Raw genomic sequence first — 14369 nt, 5'->3', positions numbered from 1 at the left:
CCTCAATATTAGCCGGAAGATGAGTGACACGCAGCTAGGTCTGCTAAATCATGGCAGCATTTATGGAAAGGTTGTCTTTTCTGCAGAAGGTAAGTTATTTTAAATCTGTAGGCTTGTGGAAGAGCAGCTACAAACCTAGATAAACTTGACAAGTTGGACATAGAGCTAATGTGTGTCCTTTGGTGGTTTATACTTAGCTAGTTGTTACAGCTAGCCTTCAAGCTAAACATCTAAATCCACAAGTTTATCTTAAAAATATCTGCTTGTTTTGCTAGAGCTTTGTCTTTTTACTATAAGTGGATTTTAACATCATAATGTTCTCCCACCTATCTAAGATCCCCACCCTGATGAAGGCAACAGCAGATGATGAGTCCCCCTGTCCTGGCTACCTTTTCCAGGAGATTGGAAGTATCCTTTATTGGCTCATGATTGCCCGCTGGTTTCTAGGATATAATGGATCCATCATTACTCCACCAAGTTCCACCCAATATACAGCCTTACAGCCTATGTGCAGGTATTATTCATCTTTAAGCTTTTAAAAAATTGGCCTAAGTGGCCATTGTAGACTTGGATTTTATTTGGATTAATTAAAGTAGAATATAATTTCACAGTAATATTTTCAATTATTGATTATTTTGGTAAAGGAAATAAAAAAGCCTCCCGTTTGTGAAAAAGAACAGCATCTTCACAGCATGATACTGCTACCACTATGCTTTACCAGGTAGTTTGTCTGTGAGCTGTGGTATGCAATGTTACTGCAGGGTTAGGATAGCGATATGCAGACCATGTTCTAATGACCAAACCTCGCAAATTTATTGGTAGAGGATGTCCAAGTGTAAACATTTGCCATATGCAAAATGATTCTATATTGAAAAAACACCCTTGTTTTCTTCTGGTGAAGATTCTCAGTCATCCAGGTCATAGTCATTCCAAAAAAGTAAAAAAAAAACATCCATTGGACTTTGTTTTCAAGTTTGAAGATGTTTTGCTTCCCATCCAGGAAGCTTTTTTAATTCAAAATATCAGAAATAGCGTTGAGTTTGAGGCTTTATACAGTAGCCCAACTAAGCCTTGTTTTTGTGTAGAAAACATGCTAATTTAAACATAGGTATGGGACCATCCCTTTGGATTAGAGGTCGTTTGGCTTCCTCTGTTAGCCTGTAATGCCCTATACTGGTCTATGCCTCTGAAAGGGGTCGTTAAAGGGAACTGTTGGCCTGGCTGGACAGGCGAGGTCGTCTGTTCCCCTGTAATGGGGTTGGGGTTACGATGATAGTGGGAAGGAATCAACTCAATTGCTGCATTGTTGATTTAAAGGCTGAAATCTGAGTCCACCCCCTCTTTAATTTGCATATTTTCTAAACAAAAACAAGCCTTTAATATTATTATAAAGCCTGGAACTCAACGCTGTGTCTGACATTTTGAATTGCAGAAGCTTCCTGGATTGGAAGTGAAACATCTTCAAACTTAGAAACAAAGTCCAGTGAATTGTTTTTTAACTTTTTTGGATCTTTTGTTTGTACTTCTTAAAAGTCAGGTACAAACTGACATGTAAAAATATCTGCTATTATTGTTGCAGCATAAGATGCATTGGTACAATCAATAAGGATGGAGAGAAATTCTGTGAGCATTAAAACATATTTTGACCATCAAAATAAAAATAAACTATGTTATTAATAAAGAAATAAAGTCTTCAGGTCGGCTCAAATAATAAACAGGGACAGCAGACCATATTTTTAACAACTAAACCACACTTTGCTTGTTTATAAAAAAATATATATATATATATATATATATATATATATATATTTTATATATATCAAAAGAGACTTAATCTCTTCACAATAAGGATTTTTTTTCTTCCTCGATTCAATGAAACATAACTATACATGCAGTACAGTTATGTTTTATTTTCTTTCTTTGTTCCCACCGCTGATATAGGCTGCTAGTATTATAGTTCTTCTTTAATGCTGTCATTATTAGTTTGTAAATAATTCTCAGTATTACCTCCATCTCCATGGCTTTGAACCATCTGCTGTCTTGTTCAGCCACCCTCAGACTGCTTGCAGAAAATGCAATTTGCTTATTTTAATCAGCGAAACCAAATCAGTTTTTAGATCTTAGATCAGTAATTATGATCTGCAACATGGCCATTGATTGAACATACTAAAAAAGGATGAATTTTCTGTCTTTGAAGATCAGTTTTCTATGTAGACCCAAATAGTCTGTTTGGTGTTTTTGACCAGAGTTCGTGTTTTACCTGATTGCTGTGTTTCATACATGACTTGTGGCAAAATGTTGGGATTTGTGCAGCATTCTGTCAACAGAGACGTCCTTCTTGTCACTTTTTTAAAAGGCCCATTTGATGCAGTTCCAAACTTCTAGTTGACCTATTCCCTCACTAATCTCTGCAGCTCCTCCAGAGTTACCATAGACCTCCTTTCTGTCTTTATTAAAGCTCTTAGTTTCAGCCCTGTGAATATATCTGCACCTGTTGCATATTTTTCCTTTGAGGAGGTGGAACTGAACAGTATCAGTGAGTTGTTTGGGATATTGGTTATATCACCTAACTCTGGGTTCTCCTGACCTGACCCATCTGCCATGTCCCTCAATTTATGATGCATTTTTTCCCCTAATGTTTTCATAAAAGTCTTCAATAAAACAGCAGCATTTGTAAATATTTCCCTTTATTCTGATACCTCCAAATCCACTAAAGTGCAGCTGATGGCCTTTAGAGAGTGTGGGTCTATCCTCCCTGTAAAGGCACTTCGTTACAAATGCATGTCAGATTATTTAGATTTTTGTTGTTTTCTTTATTTTTAAAACCCCAACTTGTTTTCCTGAGTGAGAATACTGTAGCACAGCTCCACCCCTAATAGTTTAGATGTGCAGTGGTGTAGAAAAGCACTTTGATGGGTTTTAACGGCATGTTTTATTATTCTGCATTATTCCTAAGCTGTGAACAAGCCGGTCTCTATTCAAACAACCTTTAACTTTAACCACTCTGTAAGAAATCTGCCACGAGTCGACAGGTTATGGCCAATGTTTGCTGGAATATCTCCTGGAGAGACTGCAGGTGGAGTCGTGTCATGTTAAACTGAAGGTGAGGGACTCGTAGCAGCAGCACCTTCCTGTCACTCAGTTATTGATGGTTGTGTTGTGTCCTGCCATTTGCCAGGTGCTGAAAATCTTTATCCACCTATGTGGACATGGCTCAAAACATTTCCTCACAGAGCTCAGAAGAAACTCCACCTTCATCCAGCACGCATCAAGTAAGGGCCTGTGATTTAGGATCTACGTACCTCCTGTCAGCCTGTCTAATGGGTTTATGTTCCCTCATTTGTTTTCTAGTTTACAGCGGCGCTCCGGATCCCATCCATGGTACAGCTCTATACCAGAGAGTAAGGAGTGCAGCACAGGTGAGGCGGAGTGGACCATCAGACCTGTAGCCTGGGTACACTGGGTGGGTTCCATTGGCTGCTTCCTCCAAGGAATCGCTCTACCTGCACTGGGTCCTTTGAAGGCCGTGAGAATAAGGAGGCCTGAAGAGTTTAGGATTCCAACAGATCCAGCCTACTACGCCTTTCACCGCTTCTACGCTCTGTAGCAACCATGACAGCGGACACACACAGCAGGCTAAGAATGGACACCCAGCTTCTCCCTCACTGGAGGCTGGAGGAGTTTTCTCCAGGGGGGATATAACTTCAAAATAGATCTATACCAAAAACCAATCAAACGTGTAGTAAGTTATCGCTGCAATATATTTATATGAATGCCAACAACAACAACAAAATATTTTAAAAAAATTATAAAAACAAAACATAAATTCATTTACAGGTTTATTTTTGTACATAAATCTTTCCCTTCTGAGGCTTTGAGAAGGTAAATCTGTGTTTTGCATGGATCCAATATGGAGTCACTAACCTACAGAAATAATCTACCAGCTTAATAATGGAGAAGCTTTTATAAATTATTATAATTTTTCTTTTTAAGCGTTAGCCTCGCTAGGCGGTTAGCCTTGTAGCTAAACCAGAAAAAGACAGAGTCTACCATCTCCATCTGTTTTTGGACTGCTGATTAATTTGGATGTACAGCTGATCAGGTCCAAACAGTTTGACCTCCAGCTTTTCTTGGTAACTTTGCTTCCCTTCAGCGACTGTAATTCACCCGCACTACAACTGTGACGACAGTTCCTGTCACCTCAGGGCGTAGCTTTGATGGCCCAGAGCTCCTATACCGCTGTATTTGCAGAGGAGCTACTGCGCATCTACAACTTAACCAGAGTCAATGGGCGAACATTTCTGAAATACGTTACCAATCCGACGAAAAACCCAACAGCTTTACTCGTCATTAAAGATTAAATATTTATCTTGCACATCTACAAATATACATATCAAAATATTTAAATTTTATAATTTAAATTTGTTTTTTTTCTGTCTTAAATCAAGGTCATTGTGTGGGAGGGGCGGCACCCTAGCACCCCCTATTGGCCAGTAGCCACTGTTCTAACTACTGTTCTGTGTGATGATCACGTCTTCGAGGAGCTTTGGCAGCAGTACAGTCATCGCAAATCCCCACACTACAGAGATTTTAGAATCTGTCCTTAAACGTCAGCATAACCCAACAGCACAGCGACGGATAAACCTTTCAATAAACCAAACATTACCGCCACATATCTGACTCAATAACCATTTATAAACCTCCATTTTTCTTCATTTCTGACAGAACTATTCACATACTTGTAATATATTAAACTGCACTTCCAATATTCACTACTGTTTGGCACCATTTACCTTTTTTCTCTGAGCACAGAGCAGTTGGCTTTGTTGGACTGGAAATGAATCTCAGGAAACCAAAAGGCTACGTAGTAAACACCGGACCAGTGCTTCATAACGGGGGGAATGAAGGCTGCATTTGTTAGCTGCATAAGGAGGAGTCTCTCCATCCGAACAGGCCTCTGTGCCGCGCTTTGACATAATCGGCCAACGAATCTGGCTATCTGAGGACGCAGCCGCTGAATTTGAACTTAGCCACTGTCTACAAATTTGAACTGTTTCCTTCACAGGAAGTGGCCCGTTTACTTTTCACGGATGCAGTTTCCACCAAAGGCAGCATTACTGCTCCCAGCATGGGCCCAGCAACAGTAGGTCAGCATTTAGTATTTGAAAATACAACTTTAGATATATCTGTCTTGCTATTGACTGAATGTGTTTTATGACATCCTTTGTCATGATGTTTTACCTCAAACACAGTTTTGATTTGTTGGCTTTTCTCCAGGAATGGGATCGATGGGTTCCCAAAGGTCTGGACTGCAGGGGTTTGGTTACAATCCAGGGAAGCGAGGGACAGGTAAGTGACGTAAACCGCATTGCAGACGCCACATCTGCTACTCTGTCAGAGAAATGCTTTCCATCCTTAAGCTGTTTGTGTCTGTAGGCAGTGACTCACTGCTGGATAAGATCCAGAAGGCTGCAGAGGTAGTTGCCAGCGCAGTCCTTCCCCCAACTGAGCAGCAGGGCATCAGACTGCAAGAGAGCCATTACCGAGCTGTAGTGGCTCCATCTGCACCCATAGAGGTGGCGGTGCCGGCGTGCGCCTATAACCTGCCTCATCGCAAACCTAAGGGTGAGATGTTTGTGCTCTAATGGGCCATGGAAACCACTGACATTTAGGTCACCAGCGAATCGATCTGGATTAATGCCCTGTTGTTAACTCTTCCACATGCTTTTCATTCAATGGTTTTAAAGTTCCCACATTGATATGGCTCTATAGTGAGGGAGGGGAACCTGGGCTTCCAGAGCTGCAAGTGGCTCCATGGACCCTCTACAATGGCTCTTAATAAAGCTTTGGATTTATTAAAAGCTTATTTTAAATTTTCAAATATAATGACAGATCGGTGACTTCAAATTAGAGAATAATTCTTATTTATTCCCAAAAACTAAGGTTTTTTAATTAAATTACTGGATGCAAACTATTGGTACTTCCACAAACCAGGAAGCAGATTTCTCATCTCCATCAAAATATTTATTTATACCGAGAGGCTTAAAAGTTTAATCTGAGCGCATCTGAAAACTTCTTAACAAACTTCTCATGGATGAAGAGATGCTGAGTTTGGAAGTAGAGAACAAACATTAAGCTGGTTCCATGTTGGGATGATTGAGATCATTTAGAAGAGTCCTGTCAAAAATAACAGTCAAAGTCAAGAAGCTGAGAGCAGATATTTCTTCTTCATCATAATAATAATAATAATGTAAGGATGCAGGTAAAATAAAGCTATCAAATGAAAACTTTTATGATCCTTTCCCTCCTCAGCGACCCAGCGATGCCCAGGGCAGGTAGGGGGAGGCTGGGAAGAGACCGACAGCAGCAACGGCTCCTCTCACAACTCGTCTCAGGACTTCGCCACCAACAGCAGAGCGTCTGTTGGCAGCAAATCGGCAGCCAGCAGGGAGAGTAGTGGGGACCTCTCTGAAAGGTAGAAAGCTATTGAAATGAGCCATGTTGCTGTTTTGGTCTTAAAATAATGTTCACTGATGGTGTCAAATTGGCTATATATAGGTTTATTTAAATGCTTGTATTCTATCCAGTCGCTCTGTTTTATTTTTTGGTTCCTTTATGGCATGAGTCCATGTCTACCAGGTTCATCTGACTTAGCAACTTTGAATGCATGTTGTGAGTAGGTGTGGCGGATGACGATGAGGAAGCTGCCCAAAGTAGTCCCTCACTCACGCTGGAGTCATGAGCTCATTAAACAAACAGACTCAGATTAGGTCAAACTGCACATATCTGTTTTTATTGTTTAATTCTAGGAAATCTAAAAAAAACAAAAAACCCCAAAAATGCAAGAATAGAGTTTTGTTAAACTTAGAAATGCAGTGAAGGTGTGCTGCTTACAGCCGGGTAGGAATGTCAAAGTCATTGCTACTGTGAAAAGTATTTATACTCAAACTCTGTATCCGGATACAGCATTCATTTGGCTCAGCATCTCTACTAAGACACGTGTTGTTGCTGTTAATTTTAGATTTCTGGGTTATTTATTTTGAACAGCTTTGGGTTTTAACGGATGGAGGTTGTTTCTCATTCTGTCCTCAATATTTTTCAAAAACTGACCAACCTCAAATAAAAAAATGCATCTGATTTATAAACCTTAAGACATTTTCTGATCCAGGTCTGGTGCTGGCAGGTGAGGGTAAATGATCCAGTGATCTGTCAGACCAGCATACCCATAGTCAACACATGTTTATCCCTTTAGTTTTGTATGAAAAATACACTTTAAACTACCTCAACAGGCATGTATCCCTTTAGTCATGTACAAAAATACTATTTAATTACTAACTTTATGGTGTTTTTTTAAGTATATAAGCATTTTTTGTACAAAACTAAAGGTATAGACATAAATCTGAAGTCTTGCTCAGCGTTTTAACTATGTTGATCTGACTAAAAAGCAGCTTTTGAAAATCCTGAATCTGATATTTAAGCAGTTTAAATCCTGCTCTCTCTGACCCAAAGCAAACATCAGATTAATACATCGCTTGTCTTGCTCACTGCACTGCGTTTCTTTTTGGGATGGGCTCAGACAGCTGGTGCTGAATACTGCAACTCCATCTTTCAGTTCTGCTGCTGTTGCCATGGTGATCTAACTTAGCTGAGATAGAGCCAAAAATGAACCAAACCAGCTGACTTTCCAAAAAAGTTAAAAATTAATCCACTGGACTTTGTTTCTGAGTTTGAAGATGTTTCTCTTCCACCCAGGAAGCTTTTTCATTTCAAAATGTCAGAAATAGTGTTGAGCTTTAGGTTTTATAGAGTGGACCAAAAACAAAGCCTTGTTTTGGGTTAGAAAACATGCAAATTGAACCTGATGAACGCTCCTTAGGAATGGGCCTCCGTTTGGGTTAGAAATGTTCTCCTTGCATTTTAAGGTGTTATTCTGTAAAAGCCTTGTTCTCCACATGTTCTCTAGAACCGAAGCGTTGCAGCTGGGGGACTGCGGCCAGGAGACGGCTCTGATCAACAGACTGACTGAAGGATCCAAAGTTTTCCTCACCAGGGAGGAGAGTCAGCACTTCCTTAAAGAGTTTGTTCCTCCATTCCTCCTTAAGCTAACCTCTCTCCTTCGTGTTTTGTACTCTGGTTTCTCATTTCTCCTCCTCTCTCAGGTGTTCTACTCTGAACTGTGAAGTTGTGGTGGAGTTGCTGTCAAGCAAGCTCCAGGATCCATCCCCCACTATTCAGATGGTAACCTAAACGCCTCAGCTAGAAGGTTCTGGATGCAGTGATCACCTGCTGCTGATGTAAAGCTGTGTTTCTTTAATCCTTCAGCGGGCTCTGGGTGCCGTCTCTTGCCTCATGACCTCTGACCTTCTTGCTCTGGAGCAGACATTCAGAGCTACTCAGCGCAGACTATACCATCTAAGCGAGGGGCCTCCAGGACCTGTAGCCAACAAAGCCACCAAGGTAAGAGATGAAGACGGAGACAGAAAGGACAGGGAGGTGCCTGAAGTCAGCCTGTACCGTTATCTGCTCCTTTCAGATCCTGCGGCAGTTTGAGGCTCTGATGGGCGGATCGCTACACGCTTCTCGACAAGAGGCGGCGCACAGCAGCCAGGCAACATCTAATCAGTCTATGCCGTCTGCATACTTGAAGAGCTTACAGCCAACAAACCCAGCTGACAGCAGCAGCGGCGGCCCTGAACTCTGTCACCCTGAACCTGAGCCGTCGGGCATTGACCATCCACAGAACCTCCCAGCTTCCGCCGCTGGTCTGGATGAGAGTTGGAGATGCTTGACAGGAGAGCAGGTGGATAAAATGGCCAAAAGTAAGGCCCAGTCGGATAGAACTGCTGTGGCTCCAGAGCCCATCAGTGAAGGAAGTTCCTCTGAACCCGTGAGCGTGGCGGCCAATCACAGTAGCCTGTCTCTGTTCAGTGGGATGGAGCTGGTGATGAAGGCGGGGCCGCTGCTTGGAAGGGACGTGTCGCACACAGAGCCTGACAAAACGGACAAGAGTGAGGCTCAAACTGCACCTAACTGTAAAAGTTTAAGGAACTCCTCAGTGGTTTGGAATGAGAATAGAGAGGATGAGGAGCAGGAGGAGCAGGAGGAGGATGAGGAGCAGGAGGAGGATGAGGAGCAGGAGGAGGATGAGGAGCATGAGGAGGATGAGGAGCAGGAGGAGGATGAGGAGCAGGAGGAGGATGAGGAGGACGGCCCTGCCTCCTCTGATCAGAGCAAACCTCAGTCAGCTTTCTCCTTTCTCAACTCCTGACTGCAATCTGAGGATCAGGAGCTGCTATAGAAAGATGTCACCTCTACATCCTCCTCACTAAAGATCTGTGGTATTTTAGCTGCCGTAAAAACCATCCAGGCATAACATTATGACCACCATTATGAAATCATCCATCATGGTACCTGAATGTGTGATATGAAAGCGTGAAAATGTGATAAAGTAGGATTTCAAGGAGGAAATCAATTAGCCAGCTGGAGCCGAGTGTCTTTCTTCTCCGTTCCCCAGGTTTGGTCCAGTGACCCACCCATTGATGGTTAAGGCTCACCTTTATGATCCGACCCTAAATCTTCTAAATTCTCAAGGTCTAAATCCAGTGGAGGGTCTGTTGGACTCCTGGACCAACTGCAGTCTATGGAGGCCACCAGAACTCTCAGTCCAGCTGTGGTCCACATGTGATTGATTGGCTCTAAAGTGTCTTTTAGTTGATGTGAGGTGGTGGAAGATCTGCTACAATCACATATTCTGTGCTTCACAGAGGAAATAGATTGATGCAACCTGCAGGCATTAGATGTTTTATACCAGCAGGACATAAAAAGTAAAAGTTGCTATAAAAATAAATGTTCTACCTGGTAAACTTTGTGCCACAGGCTCATTATTGATCTGGCTGTTTCTCTGCTCGCGGCCGCGGACTGAACTATGTTCGTCCCTTTTAGTCAGAAAATCCATTTTCTGTCTGCAGCCATTGAGGAGCAGGCCATATATGGAAGTGCTTCATGTTTTTTTGTTTTGTTTTATTGCACTTTAGAGTCACATATACATAGAAGTCCTACTTGTTATTTATTTCTCTTTAAAGATTCTATAGTTTTCTGGCTCCAAATACCTCTAAGGAAGCTGTCTCAAAAAGAGATTAACTGGTTTTCCTGAACCAGTTAACGAGGATGTTTCCCTGGTTCAACGCACCAGAAAGAAAAGCTTAGTTACATCATAGTTAAGTTCTTCAGTGACCTTTTAAGGACCCTACATATTAATTCCAGATGTGTTGAAGCAGATAAACATCTGTAAGCTCGACATAAGCTTTTAAGGACTGTATTTGGACTCCTGTGCCTTAACAGATCTGCTGCTAACATCTTGGTGGGGTCATATTGTTATGCCTGATTGGTAAAGGATGCAGATTAACATTTTTCAGGCTTGTTTCCTTTAAAAAACTACTTTTGACAACAGCTTCCACCAAGAGTCTGAGTTTGGAAAACTACGGAAAGCACGTCTGTCCTGTCAAGGATCTGCAAACTCTGCATGTTATATTTTATATTTTACAGGAATTAAAGCATCTATGGTTTTGAGAATAGCAGGATATCAAACTGCCTTCCAGTGATGAAGGCAGCAGCGCAGGAGCAGATACTCCAATAATGAAGTTAGTTTTCCAGCCATAAAGCCAGCTGGGAACTAATGAACCATGTCGAGCAGACCTGCTGCTTTCTTTATCTCAGGATTCCACTACTTTTCTGTTATATTTTTGGAAATAACAACTTACACCTCTGCTGCATGTCGTCGACTTAAAGGGAAAACCCTGTTTGTGATTTGCACTACAGCTACCTTCTTTTAAACTCAAAGAAATGTCTTCCTTATTTTTGGTAATAAGTTATGTAGATTGGAGCTTTTCTGTACATGGAGAAAATATCTTGTGTGTTTAGTCCTAATTAAAAAGTCATAAATGTGCATAACTTTGAAATAGTGATTCTAATGGTGGATTGAATTGTTGTGAGATTTATGGTGTATAATCTGTGATGGGGAAGTGTTTGACGCAGCCTCGGCATCCTCATGGGACTACAGGTGCAACTTTCAGTTCCAAAATGCTGCTGAACAATAAAACATGCTGTAGTTTTGCTGCAGCACAACTGAAACGTTTATTTCTTCCAACTGAGTTAAACGTATCTGAAGCATATCGAGCAATAAGCCGTGTTCATGGTTCATGCAAAACGCTGATGCAGAAAAACATGGATCTAAACACATTATTAGGTTGCTGTAATGTATCTGGTTATTTCTGATTAGCCAATATTTATCAAGACGTCAGCTTTGAGGTGAGAAGATGGACTGATACATGATTTTTATCAGACTATTTTTGCATATAAGCCAATGCATGCATGCATTCACTGATTCAATGGTGCATTCAGCAACCACGCCTTCGTTTACTGTCTGTTCTTAATATTATGCTTTCAAACTTGTCTTTGATTAAATTGAGTCTTGTTTAACATTTATCCATGAACCATTTCCATAGAGTTAATGGAGAAAGAAAAAACAAGAAACTGCCCAAAAATATCAGTACATATCAGGCATGGGTTATCTGATGTCAGAATAATTGGTATTGTATCGGCCTTAAGAAAAAAACTGAATCGGTTGATCTCTAGTTTTGGCATGTTATGCTTTCCATAACATTTACATTGTTTAATCCTCCTACAGTTGAGTTTTTAGCTGCATGAAGGAAAAGGTAACATGGAGTTTCACAATGTTGAAAAGTTGCTACTGTTTCCTCTGCAGCAAAGAAAGAAATTAAGATAAAAAAAATAGATAATCCTTGCAGTGAAGTTTAACTCATCACTTAATTAATGTAATGCTGTATTAAAAGGACGCCACAAGCAGCATGCCTGTGAAGCTACCAGCAGCAGAGCCTAAAGGGCTTCCATCACAGATGCGTGTGCCAACCTGATCCCTTTGATTTGAAGGAGCAGAGGCTCTGCTCCCAGCACCTGCCTGTCTCTGAGGGAGAGTCTGGCCACTTCATGTAGGAAGCCCATTTTAGCCACTTCTATTTGAGATCTCAACTTGTCAGTCATGACTGCTCCAATAGGAACGTAGAATTGCCGGTAAATTGAGGGCTCAGTTCTCTCCACAATCAGATGCTGAAAAACCAGATCTGATGGAGTCTCTGCATATATAGTGTAGAAAGTATCTGTAAATCATTTAAACATTAAATACTGTTTTTACTCCAGATTATCATATCCTCAGAATCAGCCAAACCTAAATGTATACACCAATAAATCAAACTCTACTCATTTATAATTAAGTCACAAGGAAGGAAATATTAGAGATTTAGAATATTGGTTAGAGATTAAAAAGAACTGTTAGGATAATGATCACTGATGATGTGTGAGTTTCTTACACCTTAACATCAGCTGCCCGTTGCGTGTCAGAACTGATGTTTTCTCCAGTAGTTTATCTGATTAGGTCGGTTCCTTGGTCTGGGTAGTTAGAATCTTCATTTTGTACGTGGCAAATATTTCAGCTAAGAACAAAGTGTAATATTTTGATAAGGCTGGAGCCATGGATGCCTCCTCATCTGCTAACTGGTATGATGTAATGATGCAGTAGACTGGAGATGAATAAAATGCTACTTTGACTGTTAATTGTAAACACTTCCTGAGATGTGAGCCAGATTGGTAAGCAGCTGTCTTCTGTAAGCCTAGGTCTCTAATCTGAGTAAGATTATCATTTCTATCAAAATCTGTTGTCATGTCTCCTGGTGAAGTGTTATTTAAAGAGTTTGTCCTGGGTGATCTCTTTTCAGGAAAAGAACTGGAGAGATAGAGCTTCAAGGTGTAGACAGAGCTTACCTTTAACAGAACCATGCATAAGTATCACTTTCCTGTTACTCCCTCAGAGAGTTTGGACAATGCTAGACTCAGATATCAGGTTTATCTCAAATGTTCCCGTTCTAAACCCACAAACCTTTGGCTTTGTTGTTTTTCCTGAGATACCAGAGAAAGTGCTGGAATAATTTAAGTTTTTTGCCTTCATGGAAGGCTGCTGCTGCCCACTGCCACTCAGCTGGCTGTAAAAGCCTCATACACGTTCTCTTGGAAAGGAAATAATTCAGAGGTAAGAAAATGTTTTAGGAATATCTTATATTAGATTTTAATCAATTATCTGTATCAAAATACATGTAATAGGATTAAATGTAATTTTTTGTATTTAAAAAAGAGGAATCTTTTGTTTTTGTTTGAAATGCTTCTAGCTAATGTTCCACGTTGATTTCTGTCCTCTGTGTAAATACTCACACCATGCCATTAAGTTAAACCATGAAGATCTAAAACCAGCCTTTGTTTGGCTTTACACTCTTATATTAAGGGAATCATCACAGCTTCCTCTTTAGAATCAGACTTCATAAGTCATTAACGATTGGAATAAAGTGCATAACTTTATTTAAATTCACAAGCACTTTGGATCGTCGCACTTCTGTTGTCATTAGCACCAATGGAAAACGTCCATGCACTGATGCACGCATGTAAAAAGAATGAAACTCCTGGATAAAGTGCACAGGGTGCATATACACACTCCCACCGACACATCAACACAGCACAGGAAAAAGAAAACACAGTGGCTGGGCCATGGAAAGGCGGATGTGCTTATGGTCTCAACAAATGATAAACCAAACATTAGACCCACAGGTGCCTCTGAAGTCCCCCCTGACTGCTGTGATCATGTGGGAGGCTTCAGAATCAACGCTGAAAGACGACAGAAGAGGTCAGCGGTCACGTGGAGCCAGGGCACCCTCTGGTCTGGAGGCTGCTAAAGTGCGCCTCACGCAGAACTCTGTTGATGTAGTCGTAGGAGGCGCTTTGCCCGTGGCCATGGAGACGGTGCTGAAAGGAGCTGGCAGACTCCTCGCACTCCGCTCTAGAGCTGTATTGCTGGTGGTGAGCGCCTGGATTCGTGCTCGCCTCTAATGCTCTTTCTGGACTGCTGACTCCATTGCTGCTGTCGCTGCTGGAAGACTGAGAGCAAGAAGAGAGGAATATATGATGTGCTTTCAATAAAACATGCAAAGATTTCACTGGAAAAAGCAAAGACATACCATACATGTCTGGTTCAAAAAGGAGGACATTGGATCATATTTACAGCACCAAGCAAAATTATTCACCCAAGTTTAAAATACATCTTAATACCTAATGGTTCCACATATTCCAGGATTTTATGGGTCAGGACCAGAAATTACACATTAGTCTGGAAGCCATGGAAGCAGCCAGTTTGGAAATAATAGTGTTCTTTAAGCTGAAGCACAGAAATTCCTGCGCACTGAGAAAAACTGCACCACCCTGAACGCACCATCTGCACTGTGAAACATGGCAGCACCACCCTGAACGCA

The 14369-nt window shown here is 41.2% G+C and overlaps 1 protein-coding gene across 3 annotated transcripts; it reads left to right on the top strand.

The window, feature by feature from the left end:
* Position 1: 1 nt before the first annotated feature.
* Positions 2–11100, top strand: enthd2 (ENTH domain containing 2). 3 transcript variants are annotated; one of them, XM_015399778.1, is made up of 13 exons: positions 2–89; positions 336–408; positions 3012–3103; positions 3179–3272; positions 3352–3419; positions 5066–5147; positions 5278–5349; positions 5437–5625; positions 6313–6475; positions 7940–8077; positions 8160–8238; positions 8323–8457; positions 8534–11100. In XM_015399778.1, the coding sequence occupies exons 1-13, from the start codon at positions 51–53 to the stop codon at positions 9266–9268; spliced, it is 1959 nt and encodes a 652-aa protein (XP_015255264.1). In that variant the 5' UTR covers positions 2–50; the 3' UTR covers positions 9269–11100. The 3 variants fall into 3 exon arrangements, with proteins under 3 accessions (XP_015255264.1, XP_015255265.1, XP_015255266.1); XM_015399779.1 differs by having other exon boundaries at positions 3–89; positions 7964–8077; XM_015399780.1 differs by lacking the exon at positions 2–89 and having other exon boundaries at positions 358–408; positions 5066–5143.
* Positions 11101–14369: the final 3269 nt, after the last annotated feature.

Source organism: Cyprinodon variegatus, unplaced genomic scaffold (genome assembly GCF_000732505.1).
Source record: "Cyprinodon variegatus isolate N-32 unplaced genomic scaffold, C_variegatus-1.0 Scaffold1046, whole genome shotgun sequence".
Classification (NCBI taxonomy): Eukaryota; Metazoa; Chordata; class Actinopteri; order Cyprinodontiformes; family Cyprinodontidae; genus Cyprinodon; species Cyprinodon variegatus.
Note: the sequence above shows the minus strand (reverse complement) of the source record. Positions and strands in the feature narration are given on the sequence as shown.

Excerpts from the sequence above, each read along its gene's own strand:
- enthd2 (XM_015399778.1), top strand. The coding sequence starts at position 51 with ATGGCAGCATTTATGGAAAGGTTGTCTTTTCTGCAGAAG. Across the intron at positions 6,476-7,939 it reads AGTGGGGACCTCTCTGAAAG|CCTTGTTCTCCACATGTTCT; the intron begins GTAGAAAGCTAT and ends ATTCTGTAAAAG. Across the intron at positions 8,239-8,322 it reads CATCCCCCACTATTCAGATG|CGGGCTCTGGGTGCCGTCTC; the intron begins GTAACCTAAACG and ends TTAATCCTTCAG.